The 15663-nt window shown below is 41.5% G+C and overlaps 1 protein-coding gene across 5 annotated transcripts in view; it reads right to left on the reverse strand.

Moving 5' to 3' along the window:
* The window catches only part of LOC311131656 (ubiquitin-protein ligase E3A-like), a 57006-nt gene extending 41592 nt beyond the window's left edge, over positions 1-15414 (reverse strand). Inside the window, exons 1-7 of one of the 5 annotated variants that reach the window (XM_084164765.1) lie at positions 15176-15414; positions 13998-14041; positions 8534-8841; positions 7676-8352; positions 7344-7421; positions 6788-6952; positions 6375-6701 (exon numbers count right to left, since the gene is read on the reverse strand). In XM_084164765.1, coding sequence (XP_084020891.1) covers positions 6375-6701; positions 6788-6952; positions 7344-7421; positions 7676-8352; positions 8534-8841; positions 13998-13999 — 1557 coding nt within the window. In that variant the 5' untranslated portion in view covers positions 14000-14041; positions 15176-15414. Of the gene's footprint in view, positions 1-6374; positions 6702-6787; positions 6953-7343; positions 7422-7675; positions 8353-8533; positions 8842-13986; positions 14042-14079; positions 14151-14183; positions 14753-15175 lie in introns of those variants that run through there. The other 4 variants (XM_084164767.1, XM_084164764.1, XM_084164766.1 and 1 more) reach the window with 4 other exon arrangements.
* Between the last annotated feature and the right edge of the window lie 249 nt (positions 15415-15663).

The raw sequence follows: 15663 nt of genomic DNA on the forward strand, positions 1-15663 counted from the left end.
CATAACCTAGCCTGGAGGAACCAGCCTGATCACTGTGTTCACCATATAATGTCCAGGGCATAACCTAGCCTGGAGGAACCAGCCTGATCACTGTGTTCACCATATAATGTCCAGGGCATAACCTAGCCTGGAGGAACTAGCCTGATCACTGTGTTCACCATATAATGTCCAGGGCATAACCTAGCCTGGAGGAACCAGCCTGATCACTGTGTTCACCATATAATGTCCAGGGCATAACCTAGCCTGGAGGAACCAGCCTGATCACTGTGTTCACCATATAATGTCCAGGGCATAACCTATCCTGGTGGAACCAGCCTGATCACTGTGTTCGTATATAATGTCCAGGGCATAACCTAGCCTGGTGGAACCAGCCTGATCACTGTGTTCCCATATTACCTCCAGGGCATAACCTAGCCTGGGGGAACCAGCCTGATCACTGTGTTCACCATATAATGTCCAGGATATAACCTATCCTGGTGGAACCAGCCTGATCACTGTGTTCACCATATAATGTCCAGGATATAACCTATCCTGGTGGAACCAGCCTGATCACTGTGTTCACCATATAATGTCCAGGATATAACCTATCCTGGTGGAACCAGCCTGATCACTGTGTTCACCATATAATGTCCAGGATATAACCTATCCTGGTGGAACCAGCCTGATCACTGGGTTCACCATATAATGTCCAGGGCATAACCTAGCCTGGTGGAACCAGCCTGATCACTGTGTTCACCATATAATGTCCAGGGCATAACCTAGCCTGGTAGAACCAGCCTGATCACTGTGTTCACCATATAATGTCCAGGGCATAACCTAGCCTGGTGGAACCAGCCTGATCACTGTGTTCACCATATAATGTCCAGGGCATAACCTAGCCTGGTGGAACCAGCCTGATCACTGGGTTCACCATATAATGTCCAGGGTATAACCTAGCCTGGGGGAACCAGCCTGATCACTGTGTTACCATATAATGTCCAGGGCATAACCTAGCCTGGTGGAACTAGGCTGATTGCTGTGTTACCATATAATGTCCAGGGCATAACCTAGCCTGGTGGAACCAGGCTGATCGCTGTGTTACCATATAATGTCCAGGACATAACCTAGCCTGGTGGAACCAGCCTGATCACTGTGTTCACCATATAATGTCCAGGGCATAACCTAGCCCGGTGGAACCAGCCTGATCGCTGTGTTCACCATTCTATTTCACTTCACATTTTATGATATCTGAAGTGAAATAGAATGGGGAACACAGCGATCAGGTTGGTTCCACCAGGCTAATCACAACCACCATTGATAATGTAATCAGCGCTCTGTGTGTGTTTGTGTTTGACCGACCAGTATCTTTGATGAGGGGCCAGGAGCTGATCTATGCTGCCATGCCCATCAACGGGGCTCTGGCAAAGACCTCACCTCCAGCCTCACCTCCAGCCTCACCTCCAGCCTCACCTCCAGCCTCACCTCCAGCCTCACCTCTTGCCTGCTCACCAACGGTCGTCGATGGGGAGAACAGAATTAGGTAGGTTTAGTCTGACCTGTTCAAACTTCAACATAGTACCTGTTTGTTTGTCAGATATCACCTATCCTAACTGCCATTGGTAATAGAACAGTGACTGTGTGTGTCAGATATCACCTATCCTAACTGCCATTGGTAATAGAACAGTGACTGTTTGTGTCAGATATCACCTATCCTAACTGCCATTGGTAATAGAACAGTGACTGTTTGTCTGTCAGATATCACCTATCCTAACTGCCATTGGTAATAGAACAGTGACTGTTTGTGTCAGATATCACCTATCCTAACTGCCATTGGTAATAGAACAGTGACTATGTGTGTCAGATATCACCTATCCTAACTGCCATTGGTAATAGAACAGTGACTGTGTGTGTCAGATATCACCTATCCTAACTGCCATTGGTAATAGAACAGTGACTGTGTGTGTCAGATATCACCTATCCTAACTGCCATTGGTAATAGAACAGTGACTATGTGTGTCAGATATCACCTATCCTAACTGCCATTGGTAATAGAACAGTGACTGTTTGTCTGTCAGATATCACCTATCCTAACTGCCATTGGTAATAGAACAGTGACTGTTTGTGTCAGATATCACCTATCCTAACTGCCATTGGTAATAGAACAGTGACTGTTTGTGTCAGATATCACCTATCCTAACTGCCATTGGTAATAGAACAGTGACTGTTTGTGTCAGATATCACCTATCCTAACTGCCATTGGTAATAGAACAGTGACTGTTTGTGTCAGATATCACCTATCCTAACTGCCATTGGTAATAGAACAGTGACTGTTTGTGTCAGATATCACCTATCCTAACTGCCATTGGTAATAGAACAGTGACTGTGTGTGTCAGATATCACCTATCCTAACTGCCATTGGTAATAGAACAGTGACTGTGTCTGTCAGATATCACCTATCCTAACTGCCATTGGTAATAGAACAGTGACTGTTTGTGTCAGATATCACCTATCCTAACTGCCATTGGTAATAGAACAGTGACTATGTGTGTCAGATATCACCTATCCTAACTGCCATTGGTAATAGAACAGTGACTGTTTGTGTCAGATATCACCTATCCTAACTGCCATTGGTAATAGAACAGTGACTGTTTGTGTCAGATATCACCTATCCTAACTGCCATTGGTAATAGAACAGTGACTATGTGTGTCAGATATCACCTATCCTAACTGCCATTGGTAATAGAACAGTGACTGTTTGTGTCAGATATCACCTATCCTAACTGCCATTGGTAATAGAACAGTGACTATGTGTGTATGTGTTCACAGATGCATCTATGGAGCCAGTACATGGAGACTTAAATTATATATTTTTTATTAACCACCACCCCCCTCTTCGGAGGGCACGTATATATATATATATATATATATATATAAAAATTTACAGCTTTTCTGCTACATACAGTGAGGGAAATAAGTATTTGACCCCTCTGCAAAACATGACTTAGTACTTGGTGGCAAAACCCTTGTTGGCAATCACAGAGGTCAGACGTTTCTTGTAGTTGGCCACCAGGTTTGCACACATCTCAGGAGGGATTTTGTCCCACTCCTCTTTGCAGATCTTCTCCAAGTCATTAAGGTTTCGAGGCTGACGTTTGGCAACTCGAACCTTCAGCTCCCTCCACAGATTTTCTATGGGATGAAGGTCTGGAGACTGGCTAGGCCACTCCAGGATCTTAATGTGCTTCTTCTTGAGCCACTCCTTTGTTGCCTTGGCCGTGTGTTTTGGGTCATTGTCATGCTGGAATACCCATCCACGACCCATTTTCAATGCCCTGGTTGAGGGAAGGAGGTTCTCACCCAAGATTTGACGGTACATGGCCCCGTCCATCGTCCCTTTGATGCAGTGAAGTTGTCCTGTCCCCTTAGCAGACAAACACCCCCAAAGCATAATGTTTCCACCTCCATGTTTGACGGTGGGGATGGTGTTCTTGGGGTCATAGGCAGCATTCCTCCTCCTCCGAGTTGAGTTGATGCCAAAGAGCTCCATTTCGGTCTCATCTGCCCACAACACTTTCACCCAGTTCTCCTCTGAATCATTCAGATGTTCGTTGGCAAACTTCAGACGGGCATTTATATGTGCTTTCTTGAGCAGGGGGACCTTGCGGGCGCTGCAGGATTTCAGTCCTTCACGGCGTAGTGTGTTACCAATTGTTTTCTTGGTGACTATGATCCCAGCTGCCTTGAGATCATTGACAAGATCCTCCCGTGTAGTTCTGGGCTGATTCCTCACCGTTCTCATGATCATTGCAACTCCACGACGTGAGATCTTGCATGGCGCCCCAGGCCGAGGGAGATTGACAGTTCTTTTGTGTTTCTTCCATTTGCGAATAATCGCACCAACTGTTGTCACCTTCTCACCAAGCTGCTTGGCGATGGTCTTGTAGCCCATTCCAGCCTTGTGTAGGTCTACAATCTTGTCCCTGACATCCTTGGAGAGCTCTTTGGTCTTGGCCATGGTGGAGAGTTTGGAATCTGATTGATTGATTGCTTATATGGACAGGTGTCTTTTATTCAGGTAACAAGCTGAGATTATGAGCACTCCCTTCAAGAGTGTGCTCCTAATCTCAGCTCGTTACCTGTATAAAAGACACCTGGGAGACAGAAATCTTTCTGATTGAGAGGGGGTCAAATACGTATTTCTCTCATTAAAATGCAAATCAATTTATAACATTTTGGCATGTGTTTTTCTGGATTTTTTGTTGTTGTTATTCTGTCTCTCACTGTTCAAATAAACCTACCATTAAAATTATAGACTGATCATTTCTTTGTCAGTGGGCAAACGTACAAAATCAGCAGGGGATCAAATACTTTTACACCACCTCTCTCTTTAGCTAGCTAGTTCACATGGAGACTTGCAAGATGTGATGTAGTCGTGACAGACAGGCTTCATACTGACGTCTCTGAATGGAGCGAGACCTGGCACTCTGACAGACGGGCTTGATACTGATGTCTCTGAATGGAGCGAGACCTGGCACTCTGACAGACGGGCTTGATACTGACGTCTCTGAATGGAGCGAGACCTGGCACTCTGACAGACGGGCTTCATACTGATGTCTCTGAATGGAGCGAGACCTGGCACTCTGACAGACGGGCTTGATACTGACGTCTCTGAATGGAGCGAGACCTGGCACTCTGACAGACGGGCTTCATACTGACGTCTCTGAATGGAGCGAGACCTGGCACTCTGACAGACGGGCTTGATACTGATGTCTCTGAATGGAGCGAGACCTGGCACTCTGACAGACGGGCTTGATACTGACGTCTCTGAATGGAGCGAGACCTGGCACTCTGACAGACGGGCTTCATACTGATGTCTCTGAATGGAGCGAGACCTGGCACTCTGACAGACGGGCTTGATACTGACGTCTCTGAATGGAGCGAGACCTGGCACTCTGACAGACGGGCTTCATACTGACGTCTCTGAATGGAGCGAGACCTGGCACTCAACACATCCACAATGTGGGACTGAAGGTGATAGCTCAATTGGTAGAGCATGGCGCCAGGGTAGTGGGTTCGATCCCCGGGACCACCCATACGTAAAAATGTATGCACACATGACCGTAAGTCGCTTTGGATAAAAGCGTCTGCTAAATGGGATATTATTATAGTACAGTACAGCAGAAATGTCCAGTATGTGTCACTGATGAACTCTGTCTCAACTCCGCCTATTTCTATAGATGGAGAGGACTGTCGACTGCTTTTGCCAGACGCCAGCCTCGGTCGTTTGATGGGGAGAACAGAATTAGGTAGGTTTAGTCTGACCTGTTCAAACTTCAACATAGTACCTGTTTGTGTGTCAGATATCACCTATCCTAACTGCCATTGGTAATAGAACAGTGACTGTGTGTGTCAGATATCACCTATCCTAACTGCCATTGGTAATAGAACAGTGACTGTGTGTGTCAGATATCACCTATCCTAACTGCCATTGGTAATAGAACAGTGACTGTGTGTGTGTGTTCACAGAAACATGTATGGAGCTGGAACATGGAGACTTGGAAGATGATGTGATGAAGTCCAGACTGACGGGCTTGATACTGATATCTCTAAATGGAGAGAGACCTGGTACTGACAGACAGGCTTGATACTGATATCTCTAAATGCAGAGAGACTTGGAAGATGATGTGATGAAGTCCAGACTGACGGGCTTGATACTGATGTCTCTAAATGCAGAGAGACTTGGCACTCGGCACAAAAATCTTACTAGAATTTTACTAATTTTATTAGACAACCATTACTTGTATTGTTTTTTATTTTTTTATTATTGAAATGAATGGCATCAGTCAATATGGGGAGGGAGAAACCCTGTGTATTCTGCACCAGGATCAGGGAACTACACACAGGAAGAACACTGCTTCTATGGTATTATGTGAAGGGTTGTTTATTCTACAAGGACCTGTTACTTCATTTGAAAGTTATCAAAACACTTAGTTTAGAACATCTACAGAAATTCAGCAATTGCATTCTTCTCATATTACTCTGTAGGCTACTGACCTATTCAAAGTTTCCTCCGGCATCTCACCATACATCTGCCTGTAGTTATTGAACTCAACCTGCAGGAGGTTTGTTTGTTGTGATTGAGTTGGAGGAAAACAGTTGCGGTCAAGGTTCTGACAGATGGGTGTGTCTTGGTGGTGGCAAGGACACACCCAAGAAAACACCCACATCAAACCACACCCCCAGCTCACATTTGGCTTCTGTCATGGCCGCCAGCATTTCTTGAGGAGCAAGCCAAAAAACGAGGCCAAATCAGCGGGTGCAGTTCCCCTTCAACATTACACCAACAAGTGTGTGTGTGTGTGTGTGTGTGCGCATCTGTGTTGTTTGTGACTCACCCTGACGAGGGCGTCGTCGATGATGTGGTCTCGCCGTACTTTGAGCCGGAGGTATGGGTTGAGCTGCTGTCCTTGCACCAGGCTGTACAGGGCAGTGATCCTCCTCTCGCTGTACATACTGATGCGGTTGTCGTAGTAAAGACCCAGGCTCTTTGTGCAGGCGTTGAGGATGAATGGGCAGGTCTGGAAGGAGAACTTACTCTCGGAGTCCACCTTGAAGAAGGTGAAGTCCTTGTCCATCTCTAGAACATCGTTTAGAGGCTCGTTGACAAACTCCTCGAAGGGAATGAGGGGTCGTCTGCAATCCAGGGTCCTGACACCCAGCTCCTTTTTGATTTAAAATCAAAAAGTATTTAAAATCATTGTGGATAACACAGAAAGTTGGAGAACTTATTTCATTGTGGTCGTCTCACCTTCTCCAGAGGGTCGACCCGGGGCCCCTTCTTGTTCCTCCTCTCCTCCCCCAGGAGGTCCTGCAGAGTGAGCTCGCTGGACTCTGATGCCTCCTCTTCCTCCTCCTCCTCCTCGTTGTGACCCGTATCCAGGTCTCCTCCCAGGACGTTGGCGTAGAACACCAGCTTCAAATAGAATCAAACTTTACTTAACATGCATTTAAAAATCGCAGAACGCTTTACAGTAAAACAATACATTTTTTCAAGACATGGCATATGAGGGTGCGGTGAGATACCCAAATTGGGTGGATCATACATTTTTCATCAATGAAAAAATTGTTCTACTCCTAGGTATTGTTAACAGACCAGTACCTTGGTTCTACTCCTAGGTATTGTTAACAGACCAGTACATTGGTTCTACTCCTAGGTATTGTTAACAGACCAGTACATTGGTTCTACTCCTAGGTATTGTTAACAGACCAGTACATTGGTTCTACTCCTAGGTATTGTTAACAGACCAGTACATTGGTTCTACTCCTAGGTATTGTTAACAGACCAGTAAGAGTAAAGTCAGTACCTTCAGACACTTGGCAGCGGCTACCACACACTCGTCATCGTTCACCAGACTGTCGCTGTCGTACTCGTTGCTGATTACCTTAACAATGATAATAATACATTTAATTTGCATAACAGCTAAGCATTTCACATATCCTGTGCATGTGACAAATCTCTGATTTAGATTGAGTTAGTATATTCATTATAGAGGAATCAAAGCTCTAGGTTGGCAGAAAAGGACAAAACACAAAGAATATTAAGCATGTAACTGTGCATTCTGCATAATTCAGTCTTGTTGACTGGGAGCATGAATGAAATAAAAAATCTCAAATCGAATAAAGAATGTAACGTTACCGTGTAGGTGATAAGCTGCTGGAAGGTCTCCATCATACTTCTGATGTGTTCTACACTGTACTGAGACCACAGGCGCGTCAGCTTGGCCTGGGCAGGCAGGGGGAGTTTACTCATGCACTTACAGAACAGGGGCATAGCCGTCTCCAGGTACTCTGGGCTGTGGAGGTTGCTGTTCTCCATCACGATGATGAAGATGTTTAGGTAGTCTGGGTTGGTGTCGTAGACGTCTAGATAGGTTAGATCCAGCTCTACGTTGGGGGTCAGGTAGACCAGCGCGTTGAGGAAGGCTGCTTCCATCTTCTCGTTGGAGAGGAGTCTGTCGTACACTCTCCTGACAGCTTCTATGTCCACTGAGACCTCTACAGGACCCAGTGTGATCTCCGTCGCTCCCGTCGCTCCCTCCATGGACGCCGAGGCCTCTGATTCCTCTGATTCCTGCTCCATGGCGCTGGTTCTCTCCTTGTCGTCCTCGTCCTTGTCCTCATCTTTGGCCTGGTGGGTCTTGCGCTGCTCCTTGGTGTTGGGGTGTTGTTCCTTGTCTTTCCTGAAGCTCTGCACCAGACCCTCTGCGCTGGAGAAGATCCTCCCGATGACTCGGATCAGAGGAGAGTAGTCCTTCTTCCCCTCACAGATACTCAGGATCTCATACACCTTCTCTTCTGTCAGGTAATGCACCTCTGGAAACACAAAGATCACAGAGAAAATGAATGCATGGGCCACCATTTGATTCTCTCTAAAAATGAATGAATATTGAATAGCAATAGAGAAAAAAAGGGTCTGGTCAAAAGTAGTGCACTATACAAGGTGCCATTTTAGGACTCAGCCACTGTGTGTTTCTGTGAAAAGTATTATGTTTACCTCTGAAGTCTTCCCTAGGGGGAAACAGGTGGTCTTTGTGGTCTGTCATCTTCCCGTGGCGGTCACCCAATAAGGCAGGTTGTGTCTCTTTGGCACTGTTGTTGTCAGGGAAGACAGCGGAGGGGTGACCACACAGTTTGGCGTTCATTTTACACAGCTCGAGGGCTCTGATAGCCGCTGTGTTGTGATCCAGCGGTTGAAAACCAAGATGCGAAGCACAGAACTCATTGGTGCAGGCCCCATTTCCACAGCCCTCTGTTAACTGGCGAAAGTACCGCTCAATTAGATGCTTTGCAGCCACTCTCTTCCTGTACAGTACATTCAAACAGATAGGTTTTAGTACGACAAGGAAGCTTGCTCATCACATGACTAACATATCACACATAGAAGATACATCAATTTTACAATGTTATTCAAAAAAAGCACAAAAACAATCAAAACAGTCAGAATAAACTAGCGATGCAACAATTATGCTAAATGTATTAAATCATAAGTTAATCACAGCATTGCATGCATTTGGAGCTAAATGTAGTAGGCCTATGATTTAGCTCCAATGTTGCCAATTGGTCTATGCAAAAAATGAAGAAATGTTAAACATGAACTGACTGAATCACCAGTGTCACATCATACCCCAATAATGATATCTATCCTTACATCACATCATACCCCGATAATTATATCTATCCTTACATCACATCATACCCCGATAATGATATCTATCCTTACATCACAGTGTCATATCATACCCCGATAATGATATCTATCCTTACATCACAGTGTCATATCATACCAGAATAATGATATCTATCCTTACATCACAGTGTCATATCATACCCCGATAATGATATCTATCCTTACATCACAGTGTCATATCATACCCCAATAATGATATCTATCCTTACATCACAGTGTCATATCATACCCCAATAATGATATCTATCCTTACATCACAGTGTCACAACATACCCCAATAATGATATCTATCCTTACATCACAGTGTCATATCATACCCCAATAATGATATCTATCCTTACATCACAGTGTCATATCATACCAGAATAATGATATCTATCCTTACATCACAGTGTCATATCATACCCCGATAATGATATCTATCCTTACATCACAGTGTCATATCATACCCCAATAATGATATCTATCCTTACATCACAGTGACATATCATACCCCAATAATGATATCTATCCTTACATCACAGTGACATATCATACCAGAATAATGATATCTATCCTTACATCACAGTGACATATCATACCCCAATAATGATATCTATCCTTACATCACATCATACCCCGATAATGATATCTATCCTTACATCACATCATACCCCGATAATGATATCTATCCTTACATCACAGTGTCATATCATACCCCGATAATGATATCTATCCTTACATCACAGTGTCACAACATACCCCAATAATGATATCTATCCTTACATCACAGTGTCATATCATACCAGAATAATGATATCTATCCTTACATCACAGTGTCATATCATACCCCGATAATGATATCTATCCTTACATCACAGTGTCACAACATACCCCAATAATGATATCTATCCTTACATCACAGTGTCATATCATACCCCAATAATGATATCTATCCTTACATCACAGTGTCATATCATACCAGAATAATGATATCTATCCTTACATCACAGTGACATATCATACCCCAATAATGATATCTATCCTTACATCACATCATACCCCGATAATGATATCTATCCTTACATCACATCATACCCCGATAATGATATCTATCCTTACATCACAGTGTCATATCATACCCCGATAATGATATCTATCCTTACATCACAGTGTCACAACATACCCCAATAATGACATCTATCCTTACATCACAGTGTCATATCATACCCCAATAATGATATCTATCCTTACATCACAGTGTCATATCATACCCCGATAATGATATCTATCCTTACATCACAGTGTCACAACATACCCCAATAATGATATCTATCCTTACATCACAGTGTCATATCATACCCCAATAATGATATCTATCCTTACATCACAGTGTCATATCATACCAGAATAATGATATCTATCCTTACATCACAGTGTCATATCATACCCCGATAATGATATCTATCCTTACATCACAGTGTCATATCATACCCCGATAATGATATCTATCCTTACATCACAGTGTCACATCATACCCCAATAATGATATCTATCCTTACATCACAGTGTCATATCATACCCTAATAATGATATCTATCCTTACATTAGTGTCATATCATACCCCGATAATGATATCTATCCTTACATCACAGTGTCATATCATACCCCGATAATGATATCTATCCTTACATCAGTGTCACATCATACCCCAATAATGATATCTATCCTTACATCACAGTGTCATATCATACCAGAATAATGATATATATCCTTACATCACAGTGTCATATCATACCCAAATAATGATATCTATCCTTACATCAGTGTCATATCATACCCCAATAATGATATCTATCCTTACATCACAGTGTCATATCATACCCCGATAATGATATCTATCCTTACATCACAGTGTCATATCATACCCCAATAATGATATCTATCCTTACATCACAGTGTCATATCATACCACGATAATGATATCTATCCTTACATCACAGTGTCACATCATACCCCAATAATGATATCTATCCTTACATCACAGTGTCATATCATACCCCAATAATGATATCTATCCTTCCATCACAGTGTCACATCATACCCCAATAATGATATCTATCCTTACATCACAGTGTCATATCATACCCCAATAATGATATCTATCCTTATATCACAGTGTCATATCATACCAGAATAATGATATCTATCCTTACATCACAGTGTCATATCATACCCCAATAATGATATCTATCCTTACATCACAGTGTCACATCATACCCCAATAATGATATCTATCCTTACATCACAGTGTCATATCATACCCCAATAATGATATCTATCCTTACATCACAGTGTCACATCATACCCCAATAATGATATCTATCCTTACATCACAGTGTCATATCATACCCCGATAATGATATCTATCCTTACATCACAGTGTCATATCATACCCCAATAATGATATCTATCCTTACATCACAGTGTCATATCATACCCCGATAATGATATCTACCCTTACATCACAGTGTCATATCATACCCCAATAATGATATCTATCCTTACATCACAGTGTCATATCATACCCCAATAATGATATCTATCCTTACATCACAGTGTCATATCATACCCCGATAATGATATCTATCCTTACATCACAGTGTCATATCATACCCCGATAATGATATCTATCCTTATATCACAGTGTCATATCATACCCCAATAATGATATCTATCCTTACATCACAGTGACATATCATACCCCAATAATGATATCTATCCTTACATCACAGTGTCATATCATACCCCAATAATGATATCTATCCTTACATCACAGTGTCATATCATACCCCAATAATGATATCTATCCTTACATCACAGTGTCATATCATACCCCGATAATGATATATATCCTTATATCACAGTGTCATATCATACCCCAATAATGATATCTATCCTTACATCACAGTGTCATATCATACCCCAATAATGATATCTATCCTTACATCACAGTGTCATATCATACCCCAATAATGATATTTATCCTTACATCACAGTGTCACATCATACCCCAATAATGATATCTATCCTTACATCACAGTGTCATATCATACCCCGATAATGATATCTATCCTTATATCACAGTGTCATATCATACCAGAATAATGATATCTATCCTTACATCACAGTGTCATATCATACCCCGATAATGATATCTATCCTTACATCAGTGTCACATCATACCCCAATAATGATATCTATCCTTACATCACAGTGTCATATCATACCCCAATAATGATATATCCTTACATCACAGTGTCACATCATACCCCAATAATGATATATATCCTTACATCACAGTGTCATATCATACCCCAATAATGATATCTATCCTTACATCACAGTGTCATATCATACCACAATAATGATATCTATCCTTACATCACAGTGTCATACCATACCCCAATAATGATATCTATCCTTACATCACAGTGTCATATCATACCCCAATAATGATATCTATCCTTACATCACAGTGTCATATCATACCAGAATAATGATATCTATCCTTACATCACAGTGTCATATCATACCAGAATAATGATATCTATCCTTACATCATAGTGTCATATCATACCAGAATAATGATATATATCCTTACATCACAGTGTCATATCATACCCCAATAATGATATCTATCCTTACATCACAGTGTCATATCATACCCCAATAATGATATCTATCCTTACATCATAGTATCATATCATACCAGAATAATGATATCTATCCTTACATCAAAGTGTCTTATCATACCAGAATAATGATATCTATCCTTACATCACAGTGTCATAGCATACCCCAATAATGATATCTATCCTTACATCACAGTGTCATATCATACCAGAATAATGATATCTATCCTTACATCAAAGTGTCTTATCATACGAGAATAATGATATCTATCCTTACATCAAAGTGTCATATCATACCAGAATAATGATATCTATCCTTACATCACAGTGTCATATCATACCAGAATAATGATATCTATCCTTACATCAAAGTGTCATATCATACCCCAATAATGATATCAATCCTTACATCACAGTGTCATATCATACCCCAATAATGATATCTATCCTTCCATCACAGTGTCATATCATACCAGAATAATGATATATATCCTTACATCACAGTGTCATATCATACCCCAATAATGATATCTATCCTTACATCACAGTGTCATATCATACCACAATAATGATATCTATCCTTACATCACAGTGTCATATCATACCACAATAATGATATCTATCCTTACATCACAGTGTCATACCAGAATAATGATATCTATCCTTACATCACAGTGCCATATCATACCAGAATAATGATATCTATCCTTACATCACAGTGTCATATCATACCCCAATAATGATATCTATCCTTACATCACAGTGTCATATCATACCAGAATAATGATATCTATCCTTACATCAGTGTCATATCATACCCCAATAATGATATCTATCCTTACATCACAGTGTCATATCATACCACAATAATGATATCTATCCTTACATCACAGTGTCATATCATACCAGAATAATGATATCTATCCTTACATCATAGTGTCATATCAGAATGACATCATATCAGAATGATGATATCTTGCACTACATGTTCAGTCCAAATAGGAATAGGATATTAATTGTGTGCCAAATGAGGTGTGTCATGGGAATATGGGGGCATGGGTATTAGTGGTGGTAACATGCCTGTACCTGCCACTTACATTCGGCTTGGTTTAGTGTCCTCTATGGTGTAGGTAACTGTGTCCTGAAACAGACAAGACGGGAGGAAGTTAGAGAACTAACCTTTGAGGATCATCTTAATATTAGGCTTCTGAAGTACTGTCAAAATAACGTCCATAAGAAGGCCAACTCTGACCGGAAAAGACAGATATAAAAACATCAACTACCTCATATTCACTTGCTTCCTTCGACATAGTAAGTCTTGCTTAGTCACTCAGAATATGTCTCGTACTGCCTGGTAGATAATATTCTACAGCACCCTGAGGTCAACAAACTCGTTACAACTGTTGCTACATTATTATTATATTTCGGAATCAGTCGGGGTTGTATTCATTACGGAAACCGTCGAAGAACCAAACGGAACGATCCCGGGAGGGACGTACCTGAATTTGTCCAATAGAAATTCTCGTTTGCGTTTTCCATTTGGAGTAAACGGTTTCTGTTGCAAACGTTTTGCAACGGAACGGGCGTAATGATTACACCCCTGGCTACATTGATGTCATGTTGCAACACTGTTGCAATGTTGACAAACACGAGCTGGTCAGACAGACGTTTATTTCCATCTCTGTCGCCACAGCGGCAGCACCGGGCAGCGAGCGGAGAAGACGCTAGATGATTCTAGTTCAAGCGGAGTGAACCCTCATATTATGTCCAACTGGAGACGTCAACAACAGGAGGGTGGATACTGACGGTATGAATATTAGACATGCTGTTCACGCAATCACCACCTCGTGACAAGATTGACTGTACATTGCAGTCCAATAATATCCCCCGGTGTTAGCTAGCTAGCGTTAGATAGATATAGAGATAGATAGATAGATATAGAGATAGAGATAGAGATAGAGATAGATAGATAGATAGATAGATAGATAGATAGATAGATAGATAGATAGATAGATAGATAGATAGATAGATAGATGTAGATAGATAGATAGATAGATAGATAGATAGATAGATAGATAGATAGATAGATAGATAGATAGATGTAGATAGATAGATAGATAGATAGATAGATAGATAGATAGATAGATAGATAGATAGATAGATAGATAGATAGATAGATGTAGATAGATAGATAGATAGATAGATAGATAGATAGATAGATAGATAGATAGATAGATAGATGTAGATAGATAGATAGATATTGTATACTACCGACCTGTGAGTGGTATCCGAGTCATGCAGGGTCGGACTTTCTGTCTGTGGCCAAATCAGCTTTCCTTCGCCAGTCTTGCTCTCATGCTGTATCAATGTCCTTGCTATAACACTATCTTCGGTATATACTATTTGAATGGATGTTCTGCGTGTCGAATAATACGATAAAAATTTGGTTTTAGGCCTGCTAAACTCCCGGGTCACAGAACATACTCGACCATTTTGTGTCAACACGGAGATGTATCCCGGCATGCAGCGCATGGTAATCCAAAAACATCCCAAACAGAGAATTTCAAAATTACAATACTAGAATGGGCATGAAACTTGTTATGGCGGATACATGTCAGCCATATTGGTCAGGGAGTTGGTCAACCACAATTTGCCAGTACTGTGATAAGATAGTGTAAAATAATGAATTTTAAGAATGTATCTGACCTTTTATGTTTGTTAGCTAGCTAGCCAGACAGTTTTAGAAGAATGATTCCATTAATG

The sequence above is a fragment of the Coregonus lavaretus genome (assembly GCF_964263955.1).
Source record: "Coregonus lavaretus genome assembly, chromosome: 6".
Classification (NCBI taxonomy): domain Eukaryota; kingdom Metazoa; phylum Chordata; class Actinopteri; order Salmoniformes; family Salmonidae; genus Coregonus; species Coregonus lavaretus.